The sequence below is a fragment of the Epinephelus lanceolatus genome, chromosome 22, assembly GCF_041903045.1.
Source record: "Epinephelus lanceolatus isolate andai-2023 chromosome 22, ASM4190304v1, whole genome shotgun sequence".
NCBI lineage: Eukaryota > Metazoa > Chordata > Actinopteri > Perciformes > Serranidae > Epinephelus > Epinephelus lanceolatus.
In genome coordinates, this window is record NC_135755.1 from 36,393,640 (window position 1) to 36,417,169 (window position 23,530).

General features: G+C 39.3%; 1 protein-coding gene across 7 annotated transcripts in view; it reads left to right on the forward strand.

Moving 5' to 3' along the window:
* ank2b (ankyrin 2b, neuronal) overlaps positions 1-23,530 on the forward strand; it is a 423,224-nt gene that overhangs the window by 240,815 nt on the left and 158,879 nt on the right. For 2 of the 7 annotated variants that reach the window (XM_078164849.1, XM_078164854.1), the window contains exon 1: positions 12,049-12,388. The exons of 3 other annotated variants lie outside the window; for them this stretch is intronic. In XM_078164849.1, the coding sequence (XP_078020975.1) occupies positions 12,248-12,388 (141 nt within the window). In that variant the 5' untranslated portion in view covers positions 12,049-12,247. Of the gene's footprint in view, positions 1-12,048; positions 12,389-23,530 lie in introns of those variants that run through there. 2 more of the 7 variants (XM_078164852.1, XM_078164847.1) reach the window with 1 other exon arrangement.

Sequence of the window (23,530 nt, forward strand, 5' to 3'; positions counted from 1 at the left end):
CCCTTTGAGACAAGTGTGACATTTTAGTCAAAGAGTTTTAAAGATGCAGTTTGATGTCATATGCCCAGTTTTTAGGTTGATATTTTGTAGATGACTGTGAATTTAATATCATCACCTTCTCCTCTAATTTCCTGTCATCTTTCTACTGTCCCCTATCAAATAAAAGCATAAATGACTCCTATTTTAATATCTTCAGCAGTTTCTAAAATTAGTGTAGTTTAATATATGTGCTGGGAGGTTGTTTTTGTTTTTGTTATAGAGATATTTGACATTAAATGTAAAATATATGTTATCTTATTTATTTATTTTATTTTAACCCTAACCTTAACCAATTAGGGATCCAATTCACTCCTGCTTTCTTACTCCCTTGTGCCAGTATTATTTTTACAATAAGATCTGGGTCTTCAACAGGGGGTCTACCCATGCATTGTTATTCCCTATTCTATTTTACTGCTTTGGTAGGGATCAAACTCAGCTGGAGAACAGTGAATTTTCAACAGACCCAGGACTTGAACTTGGGTCATGTGGGAGGTCACCATGTTAATCTATGCAACATATGTACAGTATGTGTGTGAACCTATATGCATGGTGTGTGCAGGTCAGTGTCAGCTGAAATTTCAGTCAGTGTTTGAGTGGAGTAGCCGGTTGTTCCTCAGCAGGGACCCCATCACTCAGTTCTGATTACACAAGCTTTACAGAGGCTGCAGGACTACAACTACGGCCTAATACTACAACATCTGGGCCATCATATCATGCAGTACCAGCCAGATAGTTTTGCAGCTGTGGTCAGAGTCATTGGTGGGGAGGTATTTTTCCACTGTGTGAAGACTTGCCAGGAATTTACTGTAATGATAATGGAAAGTCAACACAAAGTCTCTGGAATTTTATTTATATGACATAACATCAAAGGTTCAGTTATGGCCATCAGTTAAAAATGCTTCATATATTCACTGCAATGTGAGATGAATTTTGGTGCTTCTCAAAGTCAAGGATTCTTCCTTGGTAGGACAGGAACTTCAAAGTCAGGTCCTACAGAGGCTTGGCTAGACTTTGTCCCAACAGTTGATGAACTCACATTGGAACAGGCTAGCGAGTGCTTAGATGCGTGTCATTGAAGAGACCCCGCCTTCAATTCAGGCAGATTGTGTTCAAAAAATTGTAGGACCTTCATGCCCGCTGAGGGTACAAACCGGCATCCTTGAAAATTCTCTGAAGGAAGGATTTGGTAGAATTTAAGGATCCTTGACATTGGAACAGTCCTTCAGCGGGATTCGACAATGTAGCATTTATGAAATTCAGTTGTTTAAGGATTCTTCCTTGACTATGAGAAGCACTAACAGAACAGAACAGAACAGAATACAACTTAACGTGAGAATGCTGTACCTTCATGTAGTTAGTATGAGTGAGTTTGACTTCTGAGCAAAGCATATCTCATTGCCAAAGCTGTTAACCTGAAATTTGAGACAAGCCAAAAAAAGATGGTCGTGGAACTTGTCTTGGACTTGACTGCTGTGAGACTCAACTTGTCCTTGCATAGCTGCTAAGCTTAAAGGTTCATTATTAGATATAGGCATTGGAATTATGTAAAAAAAAACAAAAAAAACCCCAACATAATTTACACAACTGCCAACATGCTATCTGGTTCTGATTTGACTTGGACTTGCCCCAAAGGACTTGAAACTTGACTTGGGGGTCATCTCAAATATCTTGGGACTCAACTTGACCATGATTCATTTGACTTAAAACAGTTCTGCCTCTTACACCAGCAACACAATTTAAGATTTTGTATAGACCTTGTATTAACATGCAGTCTTTGTTTTGACTCTTTATCAGGATGAATAAAAAATGCATGTTAATGTGGGTGTAAAAGCGCACAACTGTATTGGGATCAGTATGCAAATCACATTATGATTGGATATCAGACCGGTGTAAATGCAATCTGTACAGCCTTACCATGTGTTTAAGAGAAAAATACACTCAGCAAGCTAAAAGATCACCTTACTCTGCCTCTTCCTGTCATCTCAAGCAACAGATGACCCGCCCTCTGGTATAAGAGAAATGAACAGATTCCATAGAGCAACATCACTTTATGGGACTCTCGGAAACTGCTGTCCTGTGTAAAACAATGGTCATGTGCTTGTCCTTATGAGGTGCAACCAGCCACTCAGTTTTTTAGACATTCACGCGTCGATGGCATAGCTATTGAGAGCAATTTAGGGTTCGGTATCTTGCCAAAGAACACATTTATGTGGGGACTGAAGGAGCCGGTGACTGAACCACTGATCATCGTATTCATGGATGACCTCCTCTGCCTCCTGAGCCACAGCCTCCCTAGTTATCTAGATAAGATAGGTATCCAGATGCAAATTGCATTTTATTACGAGGTGGAAATGAGGTCCAAAAAGGCTTTTTACCAGCTGTGTTTTTCATTCAAGGTGGATATCGCTCTGTTCAAATCACTTCTTAACTCAACCTGTCAGTCAGTGCTTTCTTTGGGAAAATAGTGACATCCAATCTGTCACTCTCCTGTCACTTTCTGGTTTATAGCACTCAGATATGTTGGTCTCAATAACGGTAACACAAAAGAAGCCATTTTCTGTAGGTCTTTTTTGGTAGCAAAAGAAAAAATCCATGCATAAACCTTTTCCAAATCTGTTACCATAGCAACCTGGCCTCCAACTTCTAGAAAAAAACAACAGAAAACATGAATTATGTTTTCTGTTGTTTTTTTCTTCGTAGCATGTACTGTCGCCTGTTCCTTATGAATAGACCCTGCTGAGTGTATTACAGTATGTGTTTCATACTGATAATAATTTATATGTGGCTGATAGTGTGTTAAATTTTGAATCCCAGATTTGTGTTTGGATGGATAACTGACTGAACCCCCTGCTGCATTACAAGTCTCTGATACATGGGCTGCACTTGCTTTATGTCCCCTGTATCTGTTTACTAGTTCAGCTTTGAGGTTAGTGTCGGCTGGTAGTCTCATGTTAGCATTAAAGGGCCCACCGTCTCCGGTGTAACTGGTACATTCACACGCAATTTAGAAAATAAAGGATAAAGAATTTATTTATTTCGTGATTTATAGCTAAAGTTAATAGATAAAACAAAACAGTGTGTGTTAAACCCTTTGTTAGTTGAAGAATTTTCAAACTAAAACATGTCTCCTCCCTTTCCCTTACCAAAAAACCCTTTCATACAACTACTGTAGACACACATCATCCCATTTTCCCCCACAGTGGGAACATAAAGCAGTACAAGTGGCTTTACCCAATGCCCCTCCTCCCTGCCGCAGACAGTGAGCCATATGGTCGATCACAGATTAAAAGGGTTTGTTGTCTACACGTGCCCCGCCCAGTGGATTAGCAACCCACAGAGGGAGCACAGGGGGTGGGTTGGAAAGGAGGGCTGTGATTTCTGTGGGCATTGTGGAGACATAGTTTAAACTTGTGTTGAGTTCAATAAATTATATTGCCTACTCTTACAATGCCAGGTTTGACGGCTGTCTCTTTAAATCACACAAACAAACATACCCATGGCCTCATTTGCTGGCCACACTAATTAGATGAGTGTTGTGGCAGATGATGGCTGTTTAGAAAGGAGATGGAAGGAGACGTTTAGCAAATTACATCCAGGAGAAGGTTAATGAAACTAAAAAGGCCCATTTGGTGAGTGACAAAGCAGTGGAAGGCCAAGCCTAATCGTGGTCATTTTATGGAGCTAAACTGACCTGAAGGGGTATACATGTGTATGGAAGGATCTGCGAAATTGTGACTGTGCTTGCATTTAACAAGACTATGTGTGCGCTCACTGCAGATTGACATCTTAGCAAATCGTTTAGTTTACAATTGGTCCATAAAATCCCTCAAACTAATCTTGCCTGATATCAAACAGAATTGCCAGCTTGTTAAACTCCTTTTCCATCTTAAAGCCACAGTGTGTAGGAATTTCTCCCATCTAACGCTGAAATCATATATTGTATTCAAACAGATGGCACACTCTAGCGCCTCACTGTTTCAAACACGTATTGCAACAACTGTAGCCGCTGTGTACCAAAAAGCTATGATAACACTGATGAAACCATGTCATCAATACTACATGGAGTATTCATTCAGGCTCCTACACAGACACACGCGACGCGAGTTGACAAACCCCCTCCTCACCATGCTGGCTGTGTTTACAACATAGGACTGTTGGGGCGGATGTAAATTGAAACAAACCAATCACGTCTTGTCCTTTGACAACTGACAAGTGGCTCAACCTCACACACCTCATCCCTCTCCTCGCATTACTGCGCCACTAACAGCTGTTAGTGGCCAGCGGCACTACTGCCGCATAACAAAGTCCCACTCTTTGAGCATAATTTAGGATCATGTATTATGCAGCATCACGGGAGACGGAATCCTCGTCGCCAAGAAAGTGGAAAAAGGGAATCAAAAAGGCAGCGTGACCGGCGAATTAAAAAAACAAGGGTCAGCATTGGGGTTGCCTTTCCCAGGTGGAGAGAGCTGCTGAAGGAGAAAGGTAATACAATCACAGGCCAGCGGCTAACAGCGGCTAACAGCTAACAGCGGCTAACAGCTAACAGCGGCGCAGTGATGCGAGGAGAGGGATGAGGCTGTTAGCGACTGGCCGCTAACAGCCACTAACAGCCAACAGCGGCGCTGGCCTGTGATTGCATTACCATTCTCCCTCAGCAGCTCTCTCTACCTGGGAAAGGCTACCCCTATGTGGGCCTTTGTTTTTTTAATTCGCTGGTCACGCTGCCTTTTCTATTCCCTTTTGCGCTTTCTTGGCGACAAGGATTCCGTCTCCCATGATGCTGCATATGCATGATCCTGCATTATGCTCAAAGACTGGGACTTTGTTTCAAATTTGCCAGGGTAGTAGCAAAGCGCCTCTTGCTCCTCTCCTTCGGCTCCTCAGTCACGCAGTGCTGGCCTGGCTCTCAACGAAAACGCCGAAGGTTGGGCTGTATGTCCCTTGCTGGCGGGTGTATTCTCAAGATGGCGAAACGTAATGGAACCCCACAGATGACTTACCCCTACAATGTACAAACAAATCTGAAATTCTCCTTTTACAAGAATAAGTCAGATTATTGGTGGAGGTAATAATACACCAGTGATGACATATTTATGAATGCAGACATCAATTTTTGCCAATAAACAACTGAAAATGTTACACAATGTCCCTTTAAGTCAGAAATTGTGCCCACTTGAACTGATTTCTGTAGGAAAGGGGGATTCAGTTTCACCTAACGAATCACTAGAGACTAGGGATGCACAATAATATTGGCACGCCATCAGTATTGGCTGATATTGGATTTAAAATGAGCTATCAGAATTGGCCAACATGCTTTTTCTTAATTTGCACAAGTAATGGATATTACATACATTGAAAAGGACTGTATTTCATGCCTCCATCTGCTGGTGGGCCATCACGGTCAGAGTATGCATGCATAATATGATGTTAATTCCACTACAGAAGAGACTTGATGATCACTAAAATTAGGTGGGGGAAAAAAGCGGATATGTTGATATTGGTATTGGTCAAATGAGTTGTTACATATTTGCATACCGGATATCAGCAAAAATCCAATATTGTGCATCCCTACTAGAGACTGATGTATCCACCTGAAGCTTTTGTCATTTTAAGTCCACACTGATGTGTAGCCAACATACCGGTTTTGCTGGAGTTTTAAGAGTGCAGCAGAGCCAAGTAAAAATATTGGTGACCTGATCATTTAAAACAGCCTCGATGGCAACATCAGTCTTGTCTATAGCAGTTCAGTTGAGTCACTGGATTGTTTTTATGCCTCCACACCTTGGTCCAGCCTTGGTCAGGGGTGCTGTGTTTTCAGGTTGTCTGTCCGTCCGTAGATACGTCTGTCCCATTCTTGAATGCAGTATGTCAAGAACACCTTGAATTTCTTCAAATTTGACACGAATGTCCTCTTGGACTCAGGGAAGAACTCATTAGATTTTGGTGGTCAAAGGTCAAAAGTTGAGATCACTGTGACCTTGAATCCGCCTAATTCTCATGAATGTGATATCTCAAGAAGGCCTTGAGGGAATTTCCTCAGGTTTGCCACAAATGTCCACATGGACTCAAGAGTGTACTGATTAGAATTTGGTGGTCAAAGGTCAACGTGACCAACAAAATGTTTTTATTCTTATCTTTACTACTATAACAGAATAAAATTATGAAGTGATGACATTTCCGATCCAAAAGGTAAAGAGTCAACTTCATTGTGACATCGTAATGTTTTGCTAACACTCTGGCCATTAATTAACAGCATATGTCAGGAGCAGAAGTGGAGACATTTGGTCAGAAAATGAATGAGTCACACTGATCTTGGGTGTCCTAGTTGAAACTTTGCTGATTGTATAGATTTTCTATGTTGCCAAGTTCAAGATGTGTGTGAAGCATCCACATTTAAGAATATTTGAAGCATTGTCAACTGGTTGTAAACTATAACTGCAACTTGATTGGCTTGGGGAGGCAAACAACAGCAAGGCAGTAGTTCTAGTTTATTTTAATTAACTGAAAAACTGCTGTTTCATGTCATGATACCAGATAAATCGGTCAGCTTGAACTCCCAGGCAATAACTAATCAAGATTTGAAAGAACTAACACAGTCTTCATCTTACAAATAAAAAGGTTGGATTCTTAAGCAATATAATGCAAACACGATGCAACAAAATGTTATTAATTAAGCTACTGGTCATACCAGCTTAAGTAATGCTGTAGCAACAGCATTACTTAAGCTGGTATGACCAGTAGCTTAATGATGGCTAATATTATCAAACATGAATATTGTTTCATTTATATTACTTTGTTAGAGAAGTGTACAACTATAGGAGTCGTAAAGTCAGCAAAACTAAGTTTTATTATGTCGCAAGTAAACATTTCAGTGGTTTTATCATAAATGTAAAACACATTGTTGTGTGTTGTTTCCTGGTTGTGGTCCCATTCCACTCAGGAGACTGCAACTTGCAAGCCAAGGGTTGCGTAACTGATGGCCGAGGGCAGCAATAGCTTACTTTTTGTTAACTTTGCTAACTTTGTAGATTTATCAGTGGAGCACAACATAACTGTTCTTGAAAAATGAATAAAGTTCTCCACGGCAAAGAGAAAAAAAAAAACATGGTAAAAAGCTTGTTAATCAACCTGCCACATTCTTTATTCTGTCACCTCCATTTAGTCTTGATAAAATATATAGAGCAAAATTAAAATTAAGTTTTTTTCCTGATACCAGGGGAGCAGTTAGAATCATTTTGCACTGTTTCATGGTACGAACAACCTCACTTGGTATTCGTGGTAGTTTGCTTCTCCGTTGAAGTGGCATATGATACTTTATAAGAGTTTAAATCTCTCAGACACTGTTTGCAGAATGACATGTAACCTTGTTAAACCAACTCCAGCACAGTGACATGTATATGATGCTACTATGAAACATGACCACCAACCTGCACCTCACCACTGTTCAAGTGGCCTAATATTTTCATAAGAAAATCATTGTCATTCTTATTGTCATTTTACATCTGAAGTGGAGAACCAGACCCCAGCATCCTACATTAGTTTAGCTGAAGTTCATATACACCTAGCCACATGACCTGACATACCTTGCTCATGTGTTTGTCACATCAAAAATCACATATGATTTGTTGCTCAGGTTGTTTAGGCCCTAATTACCATCAAGTAGACCAGTTAACTCTTTCTGAGGAAATACAGTTTGTCTTTCCATTCAGTGGCAGTTTTTGTATGACCATTATCCCATTTTGTTACATTTTATTTAATATTGTGAAGTCACACAAAATTATTAACCCTTCCCTCACCTGCATTTTTGTGTAAACAGACAATATGATGGGTGCCTTTTGGAATTATCCATTAATGCTTTCGAAATATAGTTAATTAAATTAAATGGTGTTCCACAGGGTTCTAACTTGGTTCACACTATTTTTCAATACACATCCCTCCGTGTTTGGGTTGATAGCTTTTTTTTTCTCCCTGAATCCTGCAGTGAATGTCCTTACCAACTATGAATTTTTTCGAATCCCTTATTATTTCTTTTTAGGTTTAACTTTCAACTGCATTAAGCAACAAAAATCATAAATAACTGGATATTCAATGGCTAAAACTGAAATATATACATTTAAATAAAAATGTTCTGATATTTAACACATTTACAAATTAGCCAAATGACTTCCTGAATGTTTTTTTACACTTTATCTATAAAAATAGAGGAGATAAATATTTGATCAAAGCTTTATTACACTTTAAGCTAAATTAGGTTTTTTACCAACTCAAAAATGGATCTAATATCGCACAGGCTCTCATAACAACACAGTGTATGATTTCATAGCTATGCAGATGACATGCAACTGTTCATTTGCAAACACCCAATAATCAACAATACCCCCAGCTAAACTGTAAGCAGACTACTTAAGAAATATTACAGTGTGGATGTTTGACAATTATTTTGTAGACTATTGAATGAGGATAAAACCAATATAATAGATAGTTAGTGCTCATTCTAAAATTTTTAATTGGACCAAAAACTCTAACTCAGTCCTCTTAGGAGGCAGGCTGGGGTGATTGAGGGGTCACAAAACCCAGGAGTTCCCCTCTGGACTTTCCCTGGGAGACATGGTTTTGGAACCATGTAAACTTTGGATGAACCTTGAGTGATTTTGCGGTACGTCTTCAACTAAACCTAACCACAGTATCTTTACCTGCCTAACTGCCATAATTTAATGTTAATTACATAACTTTACGTTAAGGATGTAATGTCATTAGTGAGGCTCTAATTCATAGGATATCAAACAAGCTGTTGTGTGTGCATTTGTTGCGTGTGCATTTTCATAGGATATCACATGAACCGTTCTATTAGGATATGTTGAATGATCTTGTACTTGCTTATTCAGTTTATATTCATTCATTCATAGAAAACTCCAAAGCTGCTTTCTCATGTGGTTTCTGTGACACTAAACAATGAGGAGTCTTTCATCCTAGGCCAACATATTCAGTGAATGAGAATTGTTTGGGTGATATTTCCAACAGTAAGAGTATTGTGAGTCATGGCCTAGAAGAGAGCAAAGAGAATGGGGACATTTACCTCCCTAATGTCATTAGACAAGGACACATACATGTACATGGAGTGAATACAAACAGACATCTCACTATGGCTAAGACATAGACTGACATGTAAAGACAGTGGGGGCCTGATGTATAAAGCTTTGATTAAACAGCATACCATCAAGCCTGTGAGTCAGTCAATTGCCATGAAAAGGTCTGTGTGACTGTAGTTTGCATGCAGTCCAACTGAATCAATACAGCTCTGCTCTGGGCTACAGTCTGACACAGATCTGCATTACCAATTACCATGCCTGCTTCCATGAAAAAAATCAACATGAGGTCTAGTGATCATATTGTTTAAAACAAAAAAAAGTCACTTTGGGGGCTGGACTAAGATAAGATAAGATATATTTTAATGTCCCGAAGGAAATTTGTTTTGGGCTAAAAGTGCCAGATACAGCTGCAACAATACATACAAGACACTAACATATACAGAACAAGAAGGCATAAAAAGTGCACAGTGACCAGTTACAGGCAGCGAAGGTAGGTGTACACGAGGTAGTTATGTATTGCACAGTGTCCCATATTGCACAGCATCAGTATTGCACATGGTATAAGTAATTCAAATAAATGAATAAAAGACTGGATAAAAAAGAGATAAACACAATTAGGAAATAGATTGAATAAAAAACACAATAATAACCAGCAATAAAAGAATCTATAAAATCTAAAATCAGGGAATCAATGATACAAAGAGGTACTTCAGGGTTAGAAGAAAGGTGAAATGTAGATTAAGAATGCAAATTAGGGCAATGTCTACAATTGTTAACAGTTATGGATGACGGGACAAATGAGAGTTTAAAGCGATTTGTTTTGTGTCTGCTGGCTCTGTCACGTTTACCGGACGGAAGAAGTTCATATTCTGGATGAAGGATATTTGTTGGGTCATAGAGAATCATGTGTGCCTGTCTCAGTACTTTATCATCATAGATGGATTGAAGGGAGATGTAATCTTTCTGTCCAATTATTTTCATTGTAATTTTCACCTGAGTCAGGATTTTGTTTTTTTAGTTGAACAGTTAGGGTACCATACCAGGCTGTCATGCCATATCTAATAATACTTTCCAGAACTGCATAGTAGAATAAAAGCATGTTCTTCTTCTGAACTCCAAACAGTCTCAGCCTCCTGAGAAAATGAATTCTTTGAGCCAGCTAACTACAAAGAAACTCCACATGGTCACACCATTTTAGTTTGTCATCCATAAAAACTCCAAGGTATGTGTAGGAGCTCACCCGCTCGATTATGCAATTATCAATTGTGACAGGGTCGTTATTAATTTGCCCACGAGGGTCAAATATCATCTCTTTGGTTTTGTTTGTATTCAAGATGAGGTGGCGACTGTCACACTAGGATTTGAAAAGTGCAATTTCCTCATTGTATCGAGACGGACAATAATACTGACATATCCCACATGTCTAAATGGAGTATGCTACATTCAGAAAAAGGCATTATTTGGAATACCCAAACAGAGTATACTATTTACATGACCTGCATCAAATTCAGAATATTGTTATATTCGGAATAGTTGAGGAATATTATTGTACATGCACGCTTTATTTACCAGTTATTTTAAAGCAGTATTAGTACATATTTTAGGGTTAGACTGGTATTCTTTTTAACACTATTTTCAGCTCAAATAGTAGTAGACAAATTCATGCTCACTTCCTGTCAGACAAAGACATTGTCATTGCAGGCCAAAAACCATGAGGTTAAACTTTTGCACAAATGAAATACAGGAAGCTCCATCATCCTTGCTCTATTTTGAATGTGTGGAAATCTACAGATTGCCCCATTTATGCTTCACTGTAAACCCCAATCAAGTCACTCAACTTATTTATTTATTTATTTTTTTGAAACAGCTTGCACTCAAAACCTTTAGTATAGTAGAATACAGCAACATAAATGTTTTGAGTACACCAGGCACAAAATAAATGTTTCATATGACCCTTGTCTGACAGGAATTTTATGTCAGTTAAACATAACTTTTTGTTGTTTGATCATGTAAGTCTATGTCATATGAACTAAAAACATAGTACACAATTAACATTGATTTTCTGAAATTATATTGAACTGTAAAAATATATTGTGGCAAACTCAGGTTTCTCAGTTGCAAAAATAAAGCTAAAACATGAATTCTGAACTAAGAAGTGGGCCTGATTTCACCTCAGCACAACTTTATGACACTGTGACACACAAAATGTCTTTTACCACAACATTAACTGTAACCCATTAGAACCATGGAAAAATACGTAAACATTAATACTGCATAATGTGTTACAAGCGTGATTTAGAACACATTTAAACACAGTTTACTTTGGTTTATTGCCTTAAACACATTGTCTTATAGCAAGGTGGGAAACTCCACCCATTTATCCCCAACACGCCACAATATGTTTAGTGCACAATGATAGTGTTGTTTATTGGTCTTAAACTAATTAGACAAAATCTGCTTTATAAATATTAGCCACATTAACCAAAAAAATGTTGTCTTAACATAAAACTGTTAGTTTTTAAGTTTTTATTTCATTTTGACAATCCGGGTCATTTGTGTAGACTTTACATTATAGTTTTGGGTCATGGATGGATTGGGGTTTACAGTGTTGGTAAATCTGTAGTGTCTGGTTAGTATATAGATATGATGTAATACACTTTTGATCACACATGGCACAGACTGCATATTATCACAAATGTATGCAACACACAGCCTCTTATCAGTCCATGCTGAGTGTGTCTGTGATGTCCCCTCCCATCCCCTCCTGTTTAGGCAGGAGGGGATGGAGATGGGAGGGACATGCATAGCTTGGCTGGTGGGTGTAAAAATAGCTGGGTAAGGGGGTTGTTGGTCAATGGTCACAGCGTTGGAATTAGCAATGATTAGAGCTAGCACTGTGCTGGCAGTAGTGGTGCAACAGGGAGAGGAGCACTGCTGAGGCCAAAGGGGAAGTGAGGTTTTGCTGAGACTGAGGGGGTCGCCCCCCTGAATGGTAGTCTGTAGGGTTTTTAGGGGGAGGGGAGGTGGAGCAGGGGCAGAGAGTGGATTATCAGAGTGATTACATGCACTCACTTAGATTCCTTTACGTTCTGATGGGATAGGCTAAACCTTGCACCATGGGCAATGCGGCCATGTGTAAGGTGTGTGGCTCGGACAAGGGCCTGAGGACTACCGCTAGCCTGTCTAACCTGGACCAGAATGCTCTGCCAGACTACTACTGTGTGAAGCATTTTCCTGTGCAGCCTCCACTGATGCTGGTAAGAGCCCATACCGACAGGTGCGGCAGATAACTGGGGCGCCCCTGAAGTGCTCTTTTTAGGAGATGTTTACAGATAAAAAGGTTGTGAGGAATTTTTATAAGCAGAAACTTTGAAGCACTTCGTGTCAGCTCTTGCTTTGAAATCCTCAGTTATTTTTATTTTGGTCACAGTCTTGATACCAGGATTGTTCTTTGTGTCTGTAACTGACAAGTAGCTCAACTCGCATGCAGCCGATACATTTTGTCTGTCCTCACTGAAAGCATGTGTAAAGTGCTTTTGGACCCTTTGTAATGACTTCAGATTAGGTACCTTGTGATCAGCATTAACAGGTACAGCTTGTGTGTGCATTTGTGTGTATGTGTATGTAGGATGGGGTGGGGTGCTGTGACCTCTCCTCACCCTTTAAAGGCCAGTGTGACATTTTTGCTCCCAAAGTATCCCTACACAGCAGCATGTGGAGGCCTGCAGCTAATTTGAAAAGCAATGTAATGACTTTAGCAGCATGCTGCTGCTGCTGTGCTGCTGCTCGGAATACAAGACAAAAATATCAGTGATTTAGTCGGGTGCTGAGCCTGATGTGTGGCTTGTCCCAGAGCAAATGTTATAACTATATGTCAGTGGGGTGACAGTACTTGTATGCCTCTGTGTCGGCTATAGCCATGGCTGGAGGCATAATGTAATGCACAACTGTCCACTTGTACTCAGAGATGAACTGATTTGTTTTTGGTGGTCATAGGTCAAAGGTCAAGGTCACTGTAACCTCACAGAATATGTTTTTGACACAATTCAAGAATTTGTATTAAGTTAAGTTTTCCCTCATTGATTAAAAAAGTATTATGTTCTTTTTCTACTTCTTCTTCTTCTTCTTCATCATTTTATATCCAAAAGGTCAAAAGCTAGTTTCACTGTGACATCATAATGTTCTGCAAAAACACCTCTGGCCATTATTCAACACCATATCTTAGGAACAGAAGGGAACGTATTTGGTCTGATACTGTATCAGTGACACTAATTTTGGGTGTCCATGTTAAATTTCAGATTGTATCGATCTTCTTTGATGCCAGGGGTTAGATGTATGTACGAGGCTGTAATTCTAGCATCAACATACTTTACCATTTTATACTAATAGGAAATTATAGAATAGGATTGATGTTGGATATGAACCAAGCTTAACCTTTGGAAACTACTGCCAATTAAACATCTAAATATTTTTCTTAAGATGTAATACGTATTTATTTTGACTCTCCTGTGTGGAGTTTGCATGTTTTCCCCATGTCACTGTGGGTTTTCTCTGGGAACTCCGGCTTCCTCCCACAGTCCAAAGACATTCAGGTTAATTGGTGTCTCTAAATTGGCCTTAGGTGTGAATGGTTGTCTGTCTCTATGTATCAGCCCTGTGATAGTCTGATGAACTGTCCAGGGTGTACTCTACCTCTCACCCAATGACAGCTCGGAAAGGCATCTTGTATCAGGACAAGCGGTTATGGAAAATGAATGAAATAACTTCTTGGTTGTAGTATACAACATTATACATACTATGTGTATATGTTTTTTGTTTGTTTGTTTTTTTACAACTTTTCCAGTGTGACCACACTACACACTAAAGACCTGCTTAGAATCAGTGTACTATGGTATGGAGTTTGACTGTAGTTGCATTTCATTTGGAAATAACACTCTTGGCTAAAGAGGCAACTTCAAACTGTGTTAAAAGGTCAAATGACTATGTGTTGAGAAGAGTGTTGCTCGTTTAGTGACATACTCATAGAGAATAATTACCAACTCTGCACTTTGTAAAGTCTACAGAGATTTTTAGCTCTTCCAGCACAGTTAATTGGTTATACAGCCCACAGCTCCCTCCCTGGTTCAGTTTTTCCTCTTATCAACTTTGTTTGCAGGCAGCACAACTAGCCGGTGAACCAGCCCATTGTCATTACCAGGTCCTCAAACACTGACACTTTGTCACGCCCCTCGGTGTGTAAAATTAGTGCCAAAGGTGCCCTTTAGCGTCTGTGAGACACATCTGGCTTTCAGCTAATTTCACTATCGATGGCAATACTTAATGCTGAGAGCATCTGATGTACACTGTCAACCCCAATCCATCCAATCCAAATTTTTATGTGAAGTCTAAACAAATGCCCCATATTGTCAAAATGACATAAAAACGTTATGTTTACTTGAGACAAAAACTTTGTGAGCTTGACATGATTTTTTATGTTAAGTCAACAATTTTTGAGTTTTGAGTTAATTTGACTAAAATTTATGAAGCCAATTTTTATGTTCATATGACATAGAATTAATGTTCAAACAACAAAAAAGTTATGTTGAACTGACATAAAATTCCTGTCAGACAAGGGTCATGTTACTGTATTATACTTAACTAAAATTTTTGAGTGCAAGCTGTTTCCAAAAAAAAAATGAAGTTGAATTAGTGAATTGGGGCTTACGACATAAAGAGCAAGAGTCTCTGTGTAAGACAGGAGGGAGGGCAGGTGGAAACAAAAGACTTTCACCCAGGAGACCATACTTCATGTCCAATGTGAAACCAAAAGTTACTTATCTACATCATGTTGTTTTAAATTTAAAGCAATTTGTGTAGAGACATTGTGCAATGGCACCACTCACATGACATATTTATGTAACATTGTGTTATGCTACATAATAAAGGTACATATTTTAACCCAAAACATGATCTTTTTTCTAAACTTCATAAACTCTAAACTTTGTTGCCTAAACCTAACTGTGGCGGTTCCTGAACATTCACCACATTTTACAATATTTTCAGCTGTGTCTCACACAGATAGATAGAATAGAGTCTCTTTTGTGTCAATATCACACACCAAAGAGCATAACAAAGCATCCGTATTTGATGACCTGGGAATAAGAATAGGTTAGGGAAACGTAGTGGACCATTTAGCAGCTAAAGAGACAGATATTTTTCTCAGGAGTTGGTGGATACTAAACAAGAGCTTAAGGGACAGTGAATATCAGACTTTCATCGATCATGTGGCCACAGGCATTAATCCAAATAAACGCTAATATTGTTCTCTAACTACTGGATGTGTTAAAAACATGCACAACTACCCAAATGGTCCTTTAAAGTTACATACACATTAAATATAGTAAACTGAAGTTCTTCAGTTTTGTACTAATCTGGTAAAAAAAAAGATCCGGCTTGCTTTGCTTGCAGATGGCATCTCATGCCACCAATTTGTAGCATGTTAAAAACATTTTGGTGGATATTTCCCCTGATGTAACGGAGCAAATGGCACAGGAGCGTCCAGCCTGCTGTGATTGGCCTGTGTGGAGGAGGAGGAGGCTGCAGCGAGCAGTGGCAGCACAGGTTCAAGCTGAGCTTCTGTTATCTGACAGAATGGAAAGGAGAGGATGAAAGGAGTAACACAAGGAGAAAAGTCAGTGAAACAGCACAGCAGTGTGACAATTAGAGCTGAGCAACATTTCAACAATAAGACTGCCTTTCCGGCTGAATGTTCATTGACATATTGACCTTTTGCCATCAGTCAACACAGTTGCGTTGTAAACGTGTAAATGGATAATTACTGTAATAAACTGCTGTTTGGATGTGAAACAATGGTGAGATGTAATACACGTTTTATTTGTGAGTATCATAACAATACTTTACTCTGAACCAGAGTTGGATATAACATGTTACAAAGTAACGCGTTATAGTACTTTGATTACTTTTTGCAGTAACGAGTAACCTAACGTGTTAGTTTGCTGTTTGAGTAATCAAATACTTAAGTACATTTTCAAACAAGACATCAGTTACTTCCGTTACTTTTAGAACGCTGGTCCTTCAGCTCCAAAACAGCAACAGCTGTCGTTTGGTTCTAATAACGGAGATAACGTTAAACCTATCAGTCTGAAAGAAGCCACGGAGTTTGTGGCTCGGTATGTGGTCGGAGAAATGCTGCCGTTGTCTAAATAGGTGGAGTAGGACTCGCTGACAGACATATTTCAGACTCAGGACTTGCATTATGTCTGGTACACGCTACACTGGTACTCACCAATTATCCCCGGCTGTCTTTCACGGCATGTGTGATGTCATCGGGTTATTCTTGTCCTATTTTTATTACTTTCACTATTATTTGAATCACTGTCAGAGCTGTGCCTGTTCATGTGCCAGCCGACATGTTGTTGTAGTCACCTAAAAGCGTTAGCAGATGCCAGGAGCTACATTTAAAGGGCCAGTGTGTAATATTTGGCATGGTTTATTGTCAATCTGAATCTGAATCTGAATATTCTACCCATTAATATGTTTATACAAGTGTATGATCGCTATAAAATAAAATTCGTTTGGTTTTCGTAGCCTTATAATTATGCTTTTATATATATATATATATAGCAAGGGCCTTGCTTTAGAGAGGTCGCCATCTTGCGCCGCCATGTATGTACGGCAGACTGAGCGGACAATCCAGCCAGCCAGAGAACGCGTTTCGCGTGTATAAATGAACCAAGGAAGACAGCGGAAGGAAGGAAGAAGGAGGAAGAAACAGCAGAGTGTTAGTAGTTCGTTGATAGAGAGTAGTGAAAAGTTTTTTTAGTTATAAAGTTTGCGAATCGACCACACTTACCACCCAACAGGAGAGAATGAACCTGAACCGTCATCTGCAAGGAAAAGAAGACGCAACTTCACTCCTTGTGATGCACTCTCTGCGGCGCTTTTCCTTCTGGTGATATATCTCCCCAACGATGGTAGCAGTAGCATCGAATCCCATTCTGTGCATTCAGCCTCTCTTCTCACCCGCTCAGCATCAAACACATGGAGTTCCTCATCTGTATGCTCCGGCTCAAACAGGTATGGCTCTGGCTCTGTGTCCGCTACAAGAAACTCTTCAAAATTGCGTTCAAAGTCGTCCATTGCAGCTGCTATAGTCCGGAGATATTGCTAGGCTAAATAAACAGCTGAGCTCTGTTTACCGGCTACACTGTCAGTCAGTGTGCGGCCTGGAGATTGGTGGAGCAGAGAGGGGAGGGGGGTCCCCACTCAGCTTGGTAAACGAGTATGTGTGTAAAGTTATGAAGTGTGTCTGTTACGCTAGAAGAGTCAGAGTTTGGGACGGAGTGGAGTGTTACCGGAGTTTCTGGAGTGCTCAAATAAACAGGCCTTTTTCCCGAACGCTCCTCTGGTCTCCTGCTTGTGAGTGATTCATTACAATATCGTAACATGGTTTAGATTTCTAAATAAACATTCACCTCGTCGCTAGATAGACCTACTCCTGAAAAAGTCGTGCGCAAGGCTTTTTGTCCCTATGAGGCCACCATCATTTACCCGACGGGAGGGGTGAGCGAGTGAGCCCTGCAATCTAGAATTTGACCACTGATGTCACTGTTTTCAACCCATTTTACACACTGGGCCTTTAACGTTAAAGGGCCATACGTAAACTATCAAGCTACTGTATCTTCCACAGGAAGTTCTGACAAATGTTTCAGAATAAAAGCCTATTTAGAAAATGGAGGGATTCTCTCAGCCGAGGTTATAAGGGGCTTTTAATTTGAAACAAGTGTTGAGTTTGAAATGACGGTGCGATATGTTAACTTTATAAAGACAACGGAGCGGATAAAAAATAAATATATAAACACACAGAGGGATTAATAAATAACAGGCTGTCTATAATGTAGTTTCTTTCAAATGAAGCTGGGAGCCTCTACAGTTGTGGTGAGTAAAAGCCCCGCCGCTATTTGTCAGTGTTTATTACTTTATGTCCAACCGTGAGGATGTAACATTGTTTGCTAGCTTGATGCTAATGACAGTTAAGTTAACTCATCGGGTTGACAGAGTGCCTCTGCTGTTTCACACCATCATTTCCCCCTTTTACTCTGTGTGGTAACATCACTAGAGGAAACTTAAAAACGCTGGGGTGTTGTTGTCATACAGTTGTCTACGGCAGCAGATCGTTCTGTGTTTCTACTGGTCAAAGTGATGGCTGTGATGGGAGAACTGGATCTCAGTGAAGGGCAAGTGGTCCATAACTTTAATTTTGGAGACAAAAAAATGTAGGCTTAGTGCCCTGTGGTCCATTGCCCAATAGTAAATGTAGAATACTCAAAAGAACTTTAAAAGTGCTTGAGTTACATTTCTCAGGGAGTAACGTTGGAAGTACTTTTAAAATAATTGAGTTACTTTACTCGGGGAGTAACGCAGTAAAGTAACTGGTTACTTTTTTAAAAAGTAACGCAGCAATGTACTTTGATTACTTTTAAAGTAACCCTTACCCAACACTGCTCTGAACAAATAAAAACAAGGCCTACAAGTTATAATAACATGCTTAGATTTCAATAATGCGTCTGAGCCGGTGATAGCTGTGGCTGGAGGTGTTATGTTTTTGGATTGTCCCTCTGTCCATCCCATTTCGTGTGAATGTGATATCTCAAGAATGCCTTGAGGAATTTGACACAAGCATCCACTTGGCATTAATGATGAACCGATTAGATGTTGGTGGTTAAAGGTCAAAGGTCACTGTGACCTCAGGTCCATCTAATTCACGTCAATGTGATATCTCAAGATTGCCTTGAGGAAACTTATTCAAATTTGGCACAAACATCCACTTTGAATGAAGGATGAACTAATTAGAATTTGTTGGTCAAAGGTCACTGTGACCTATTTAAATAATTAATTAAAGTATTCTAAGTATGACAAAGTTTCTCACTAATGTCAAACAGGATAAAATAATGAGGTGATGACATTTCACATTTAAAATGTCAAGGATCAACTTTAGTATGACATAATGTTCTGCAAAAACACTTTTCTGGCCATGATTCAGTGTCATATCTCAGAGACAGAAGGGGATCAGATACTGAATTGGTGACATTTTAGAATTTGTTGCTTCTTTGCATCAACATCCATATATGAAGCATCAAGTGTCATATGAGCCTAGAAACCGCTAGGTGGTAATTCTAGTCAACAGTATGAGCTGACAGCCCATAAGCATCAAATGAATCCCCAAATACAGCTATTATGTTATTTTTATTCTATATGTTATTTTTAAAGGTTTAGGTTTAGAGTCTGACATCACTCTTTTGGTTAAATTAGTCTAATTAAAACTAAGAACCTACAAGAAAAGTAGAGGATCACTAGAGTAATAAGGCTTCATCCTCTGGGGACCATGTCTGAAAATTTCATTAAGATTTTGTAGGAATATTTCATTTCAGATTGTTGAGTTAGAAATGGTGCACCATTCATCCACATGACAGTGTAATGCATAGAGTGGCTCCGTTCGCATGTCTAAAAAAGCAAATACAGGGTCTATATATGAAACATTTCTCCAGGATTACATAAAAGACTAGAAACAGGAGGTAGTTTGACTGAAGGAGAGAAGCAAGTTGTTTCCCTGTGTTTTGCTGTAATGCAGGGTTTTCCAAGCATGACAAACATGATATGGTAACATGAAAATTTTCAGAGTTGATGGATGAGACAACAGCCCATTGGTTCAAATGTTATGTTGAACATTGCAATCGGGTTAGTTAGAATGATCCACACCAGTTGGTATGAGAAACTGACCTGTTTATTGTTAACAGGGTTAAATAAACAAACTTTAAACTTGAACATTAACATTAAATAAAAAATATAGCTGGTTTGCTTTGGCTGCTTTGGCCCCTTAATAAATAGAAAATAAATCAACACAAGAAATCTTTAAAATGTCTAACATTGAAATTAAAATAGCAGAAAGACTCCACACACTTGTACTTTGGCCCCCTAATAAATAAATAAATAAATAAATAGATTAACACCACAAGACATTGTTGACATTTAACAAACAATGCAGCCTTTCCTTTTCAGTTATTTTTGTAGTGTCAGTGCCAGCCTGGTGCTGCTGTTTCCTGTGTGTCTGCATGCTGGCCTGGTGGATTGATAGTAAGTGCTGGAGCAGATCACTGGAATGGACTGCTTGAATCGCGGAGCGCTGGGCTGGGATCGGAGTCCATGAAAAACTGAGATCGGAGTTCTTGGATCGGCATTTTTCCATGCCGTCCGATCCGATGCACGTTTTTTGCTAATATCGGCAGCCAATACCAATCCGAATATAAGATCGAGACATCCCTAGATAAACCACATTTTTGACTTGTGAATGAGTCAATGGAATTTCTTGCAATAAAGAAAAAATACTGGCAATCATGTCCGCCTGGCACAAACCACATGTTTTGGACAACTGTGAAGTGACAGAATGTCCCAGCATCATGGTTCTTATATTGCCAGATTCCAGAGAGTATTATTTGTATTTTTAATATATTTTTATATTTTAAGTTTCAATTTGCACTCCATGCCCAGTTGGGAATTTTAACCTACAATATTTGTATTTGTATCAATAAAGATCAACATTTTTCCCAATTTCTTTTTCATGTTTTTTTCATGAAGGGGTTCTTGTTTAATTTATATGATTTAATTAATCACAATTAAAAATTAACCCTTTTATACCAGTTTTGCTCATATACCACTAACTGCTTTTTTTTTTTTTTTAAAAAATACACTATAATTTAATATTCTAAAAGCAAAATTGATTTTGATTATTATTAGTATCATCGGTTGACCCAAGTAGAAGAAGAAGAAATGATTTTGCACTTGTCCTCTGCATTTGACCCTAACTATGTAAGAGCAGTGGTGCTATGGCAGACCCTCTGCGCTGTCATCAGCACAAATTATGTCCCCATGTGATAAAATCCACCATCCCCCTGATTTTTTTTTTTTTTTACAACTTGAGTACTGGTTGTAATGATTATTTGATTCACTGATTGAAGTGCTTTTGTTATCTCAAAACTGTGGGTATGTTCATGGACTAATTTGTGCAGAATAACCCAAAGGAGCTCATATTAATATCTGAACCACACACACAAACAGAGCCAGCCACAGAAGTGCCGTTGCTAGTAAACAGAGATACTGTTATTCCATTCTGACAGCTAGGAATAGAATGTGCTTCCTCCATCAAGTAAACAAGGGCATAGTTACTACCTCTGTGTGTGATTATGCTCTTACTCTTGTTCTTATAGGTCCAAGCTAACACTTCCATCCACTAGTACATACAGTGGCATGCATAAGTTTGGGCACCCATTGTCAAAATTCCCTTTACTGTGAGTAGTTAAGTAAGTAGAAGATGACTAGATCTCCAAAAGTTAAAGATGACACATTTCTTCAATATTTCAAACAAGATTTTGATTCAATCGTTTTCCACTTTCAAAAAGATAAAAAAGGAAACGAACCTGAAGCAAAAGTTTGGACACCTTGCATGATAAGTGCCTAGTAGCACCCCCTTTGGCAAGTTTCACAGCTTCTAAATGCTTTTTGTAGCCAGCCAAGGGTCTTTCAATTCTTGTTTGGGGGATTTTCACGTATTCTTCCTGCAAAAAGCTTCTAGCTCTGTCAGATTATTGGGTTGTCTTGGATGCACTGTTTTTTTTTTTGTTTGGTTTTTTTTGAGTTATATCCACAGATTTTTAATTGTGTTTAGGTCGGGGGAATGTGAGGGCCATGGCAAAACCAGCTTAATCCTCTTGAGGTAGTCCATTGTGGTTTTTAAGGTGTTTTAGGATCATTGTCCTGTTGTAGAAGCCACCCTCTCTTTTAAATCATAATAATTTAATTCATTAATTATTTAATCCACTCTTCCATCTACCTGTGAAATGTTCCCGTTCCACTGGCTGCAACACAAGCCCAAAGCATGATCAATCTAACCCCATGTTTAACAGTTGGACAGGTGTTATTTTCATGAAATTCTGCACCCTTTTTTCTCCAAACATACCTTTGCTCATTGTGTCCAAAAACTTTTATTTTAACGCCATCAGTCCACAGGGCTGATGGTGCACTGTTCTACTGTGCAGCTGTCACTGCACAGTGGAACAGTGCACCACCACTCCAGAGTCTGATAAATCTTCCTGCAGGTCTTTTGCAGTCAAACGGGGGTTTTGATTTGCCTTTCTAATGATCCTACAAGCAGCACTCTCGGAAAGTGTTCTTGATCTTCCAGACCTCCATTTGACTCCCACTGCCATTAGTCATTATATTACATTAACTGCCATTTCTGAATTACAGTATTCATTTTTCCCCACAACCACGCCATAGTGTATTGTCTTTGTTGCAAGTGGGACAGAGCCAATAGATATTAGGTTCCGCCCAAGATGGCAGTGCATGGGTGTATTATCACAGTTAAATACTCCTGAGAAGCACTTAAAAAGTCTGACAAGAACTTGTGTGATTAGCTTGGGGTGAGACCAAAAGAAGTGTTGAAGGCCTTTTTAAGGCAGCTGTTTTAACATATTGCAGGGAAAGCACAGATGCACTTAATAACTTATTGAGGGAATGGGTCAAAATGTCTGTCATGGAAAGGGTCTATTAGATTTGAGCATGAAAAGTAATTCTTGACCTTAGTTAGTTTGAGAAAATTTGTTTGATTTACTTAGGTTACTAGCCTTTTCTACATCTTCCAATCACACTAAATGGCCGTCATGGACCTTAAGATTACTTTGTCAAACCTTTCTCACTTAAACTAAGAATGATCTTTTATGCTTAAATGCAAAACCAAGAATTGGCATAGCCTAAGTGCTCAGGATGGTGGCCATGATGAGACTTGGTTGAATGTCAGTAGCCTACATGTACCATGAGTTAAATCTATTGTAAAAAAAAATCCAAGATGCAGCACATGAGCTTAACCAAGCTCATGTGCTGCATCTTGGATTTTTGGAGCCAGAAGTGTCTCTATTTGAATGCTAATGCTAGCTGCTAGCTTGGTTAGCATGTTGCATTTGCAGCTAACCGTGATAATGCTCATTTTTGTGAGTGAAAAAAAACAGGCTTAAAACATTCATTCATTCATTCATTCATTCATCTTCTAACCACTTCATCCTCTTGAGGGTCACGGAGGGGCTGGAGCCTATCCCAGCTGACATTGGGCGAGAGGCAGGGTACACCCTGGACAGGTCGCCAGATTATTGCAGGGCTGACACATAGAGACAAACAACCATTCACGCTCACATTCACACCTACGGGCAATTTAGAGTTATCAATTAACCTAGTCCCCAGTCTGCATGTCTTTGGACTGTGGGAGGAAGCCAGGGTGCCTGGAGAGAGCCCACACTGACACGGGGAGAACATGCAGGTTCTGCACAGAGGAGCTCCCACACCTGGGATTG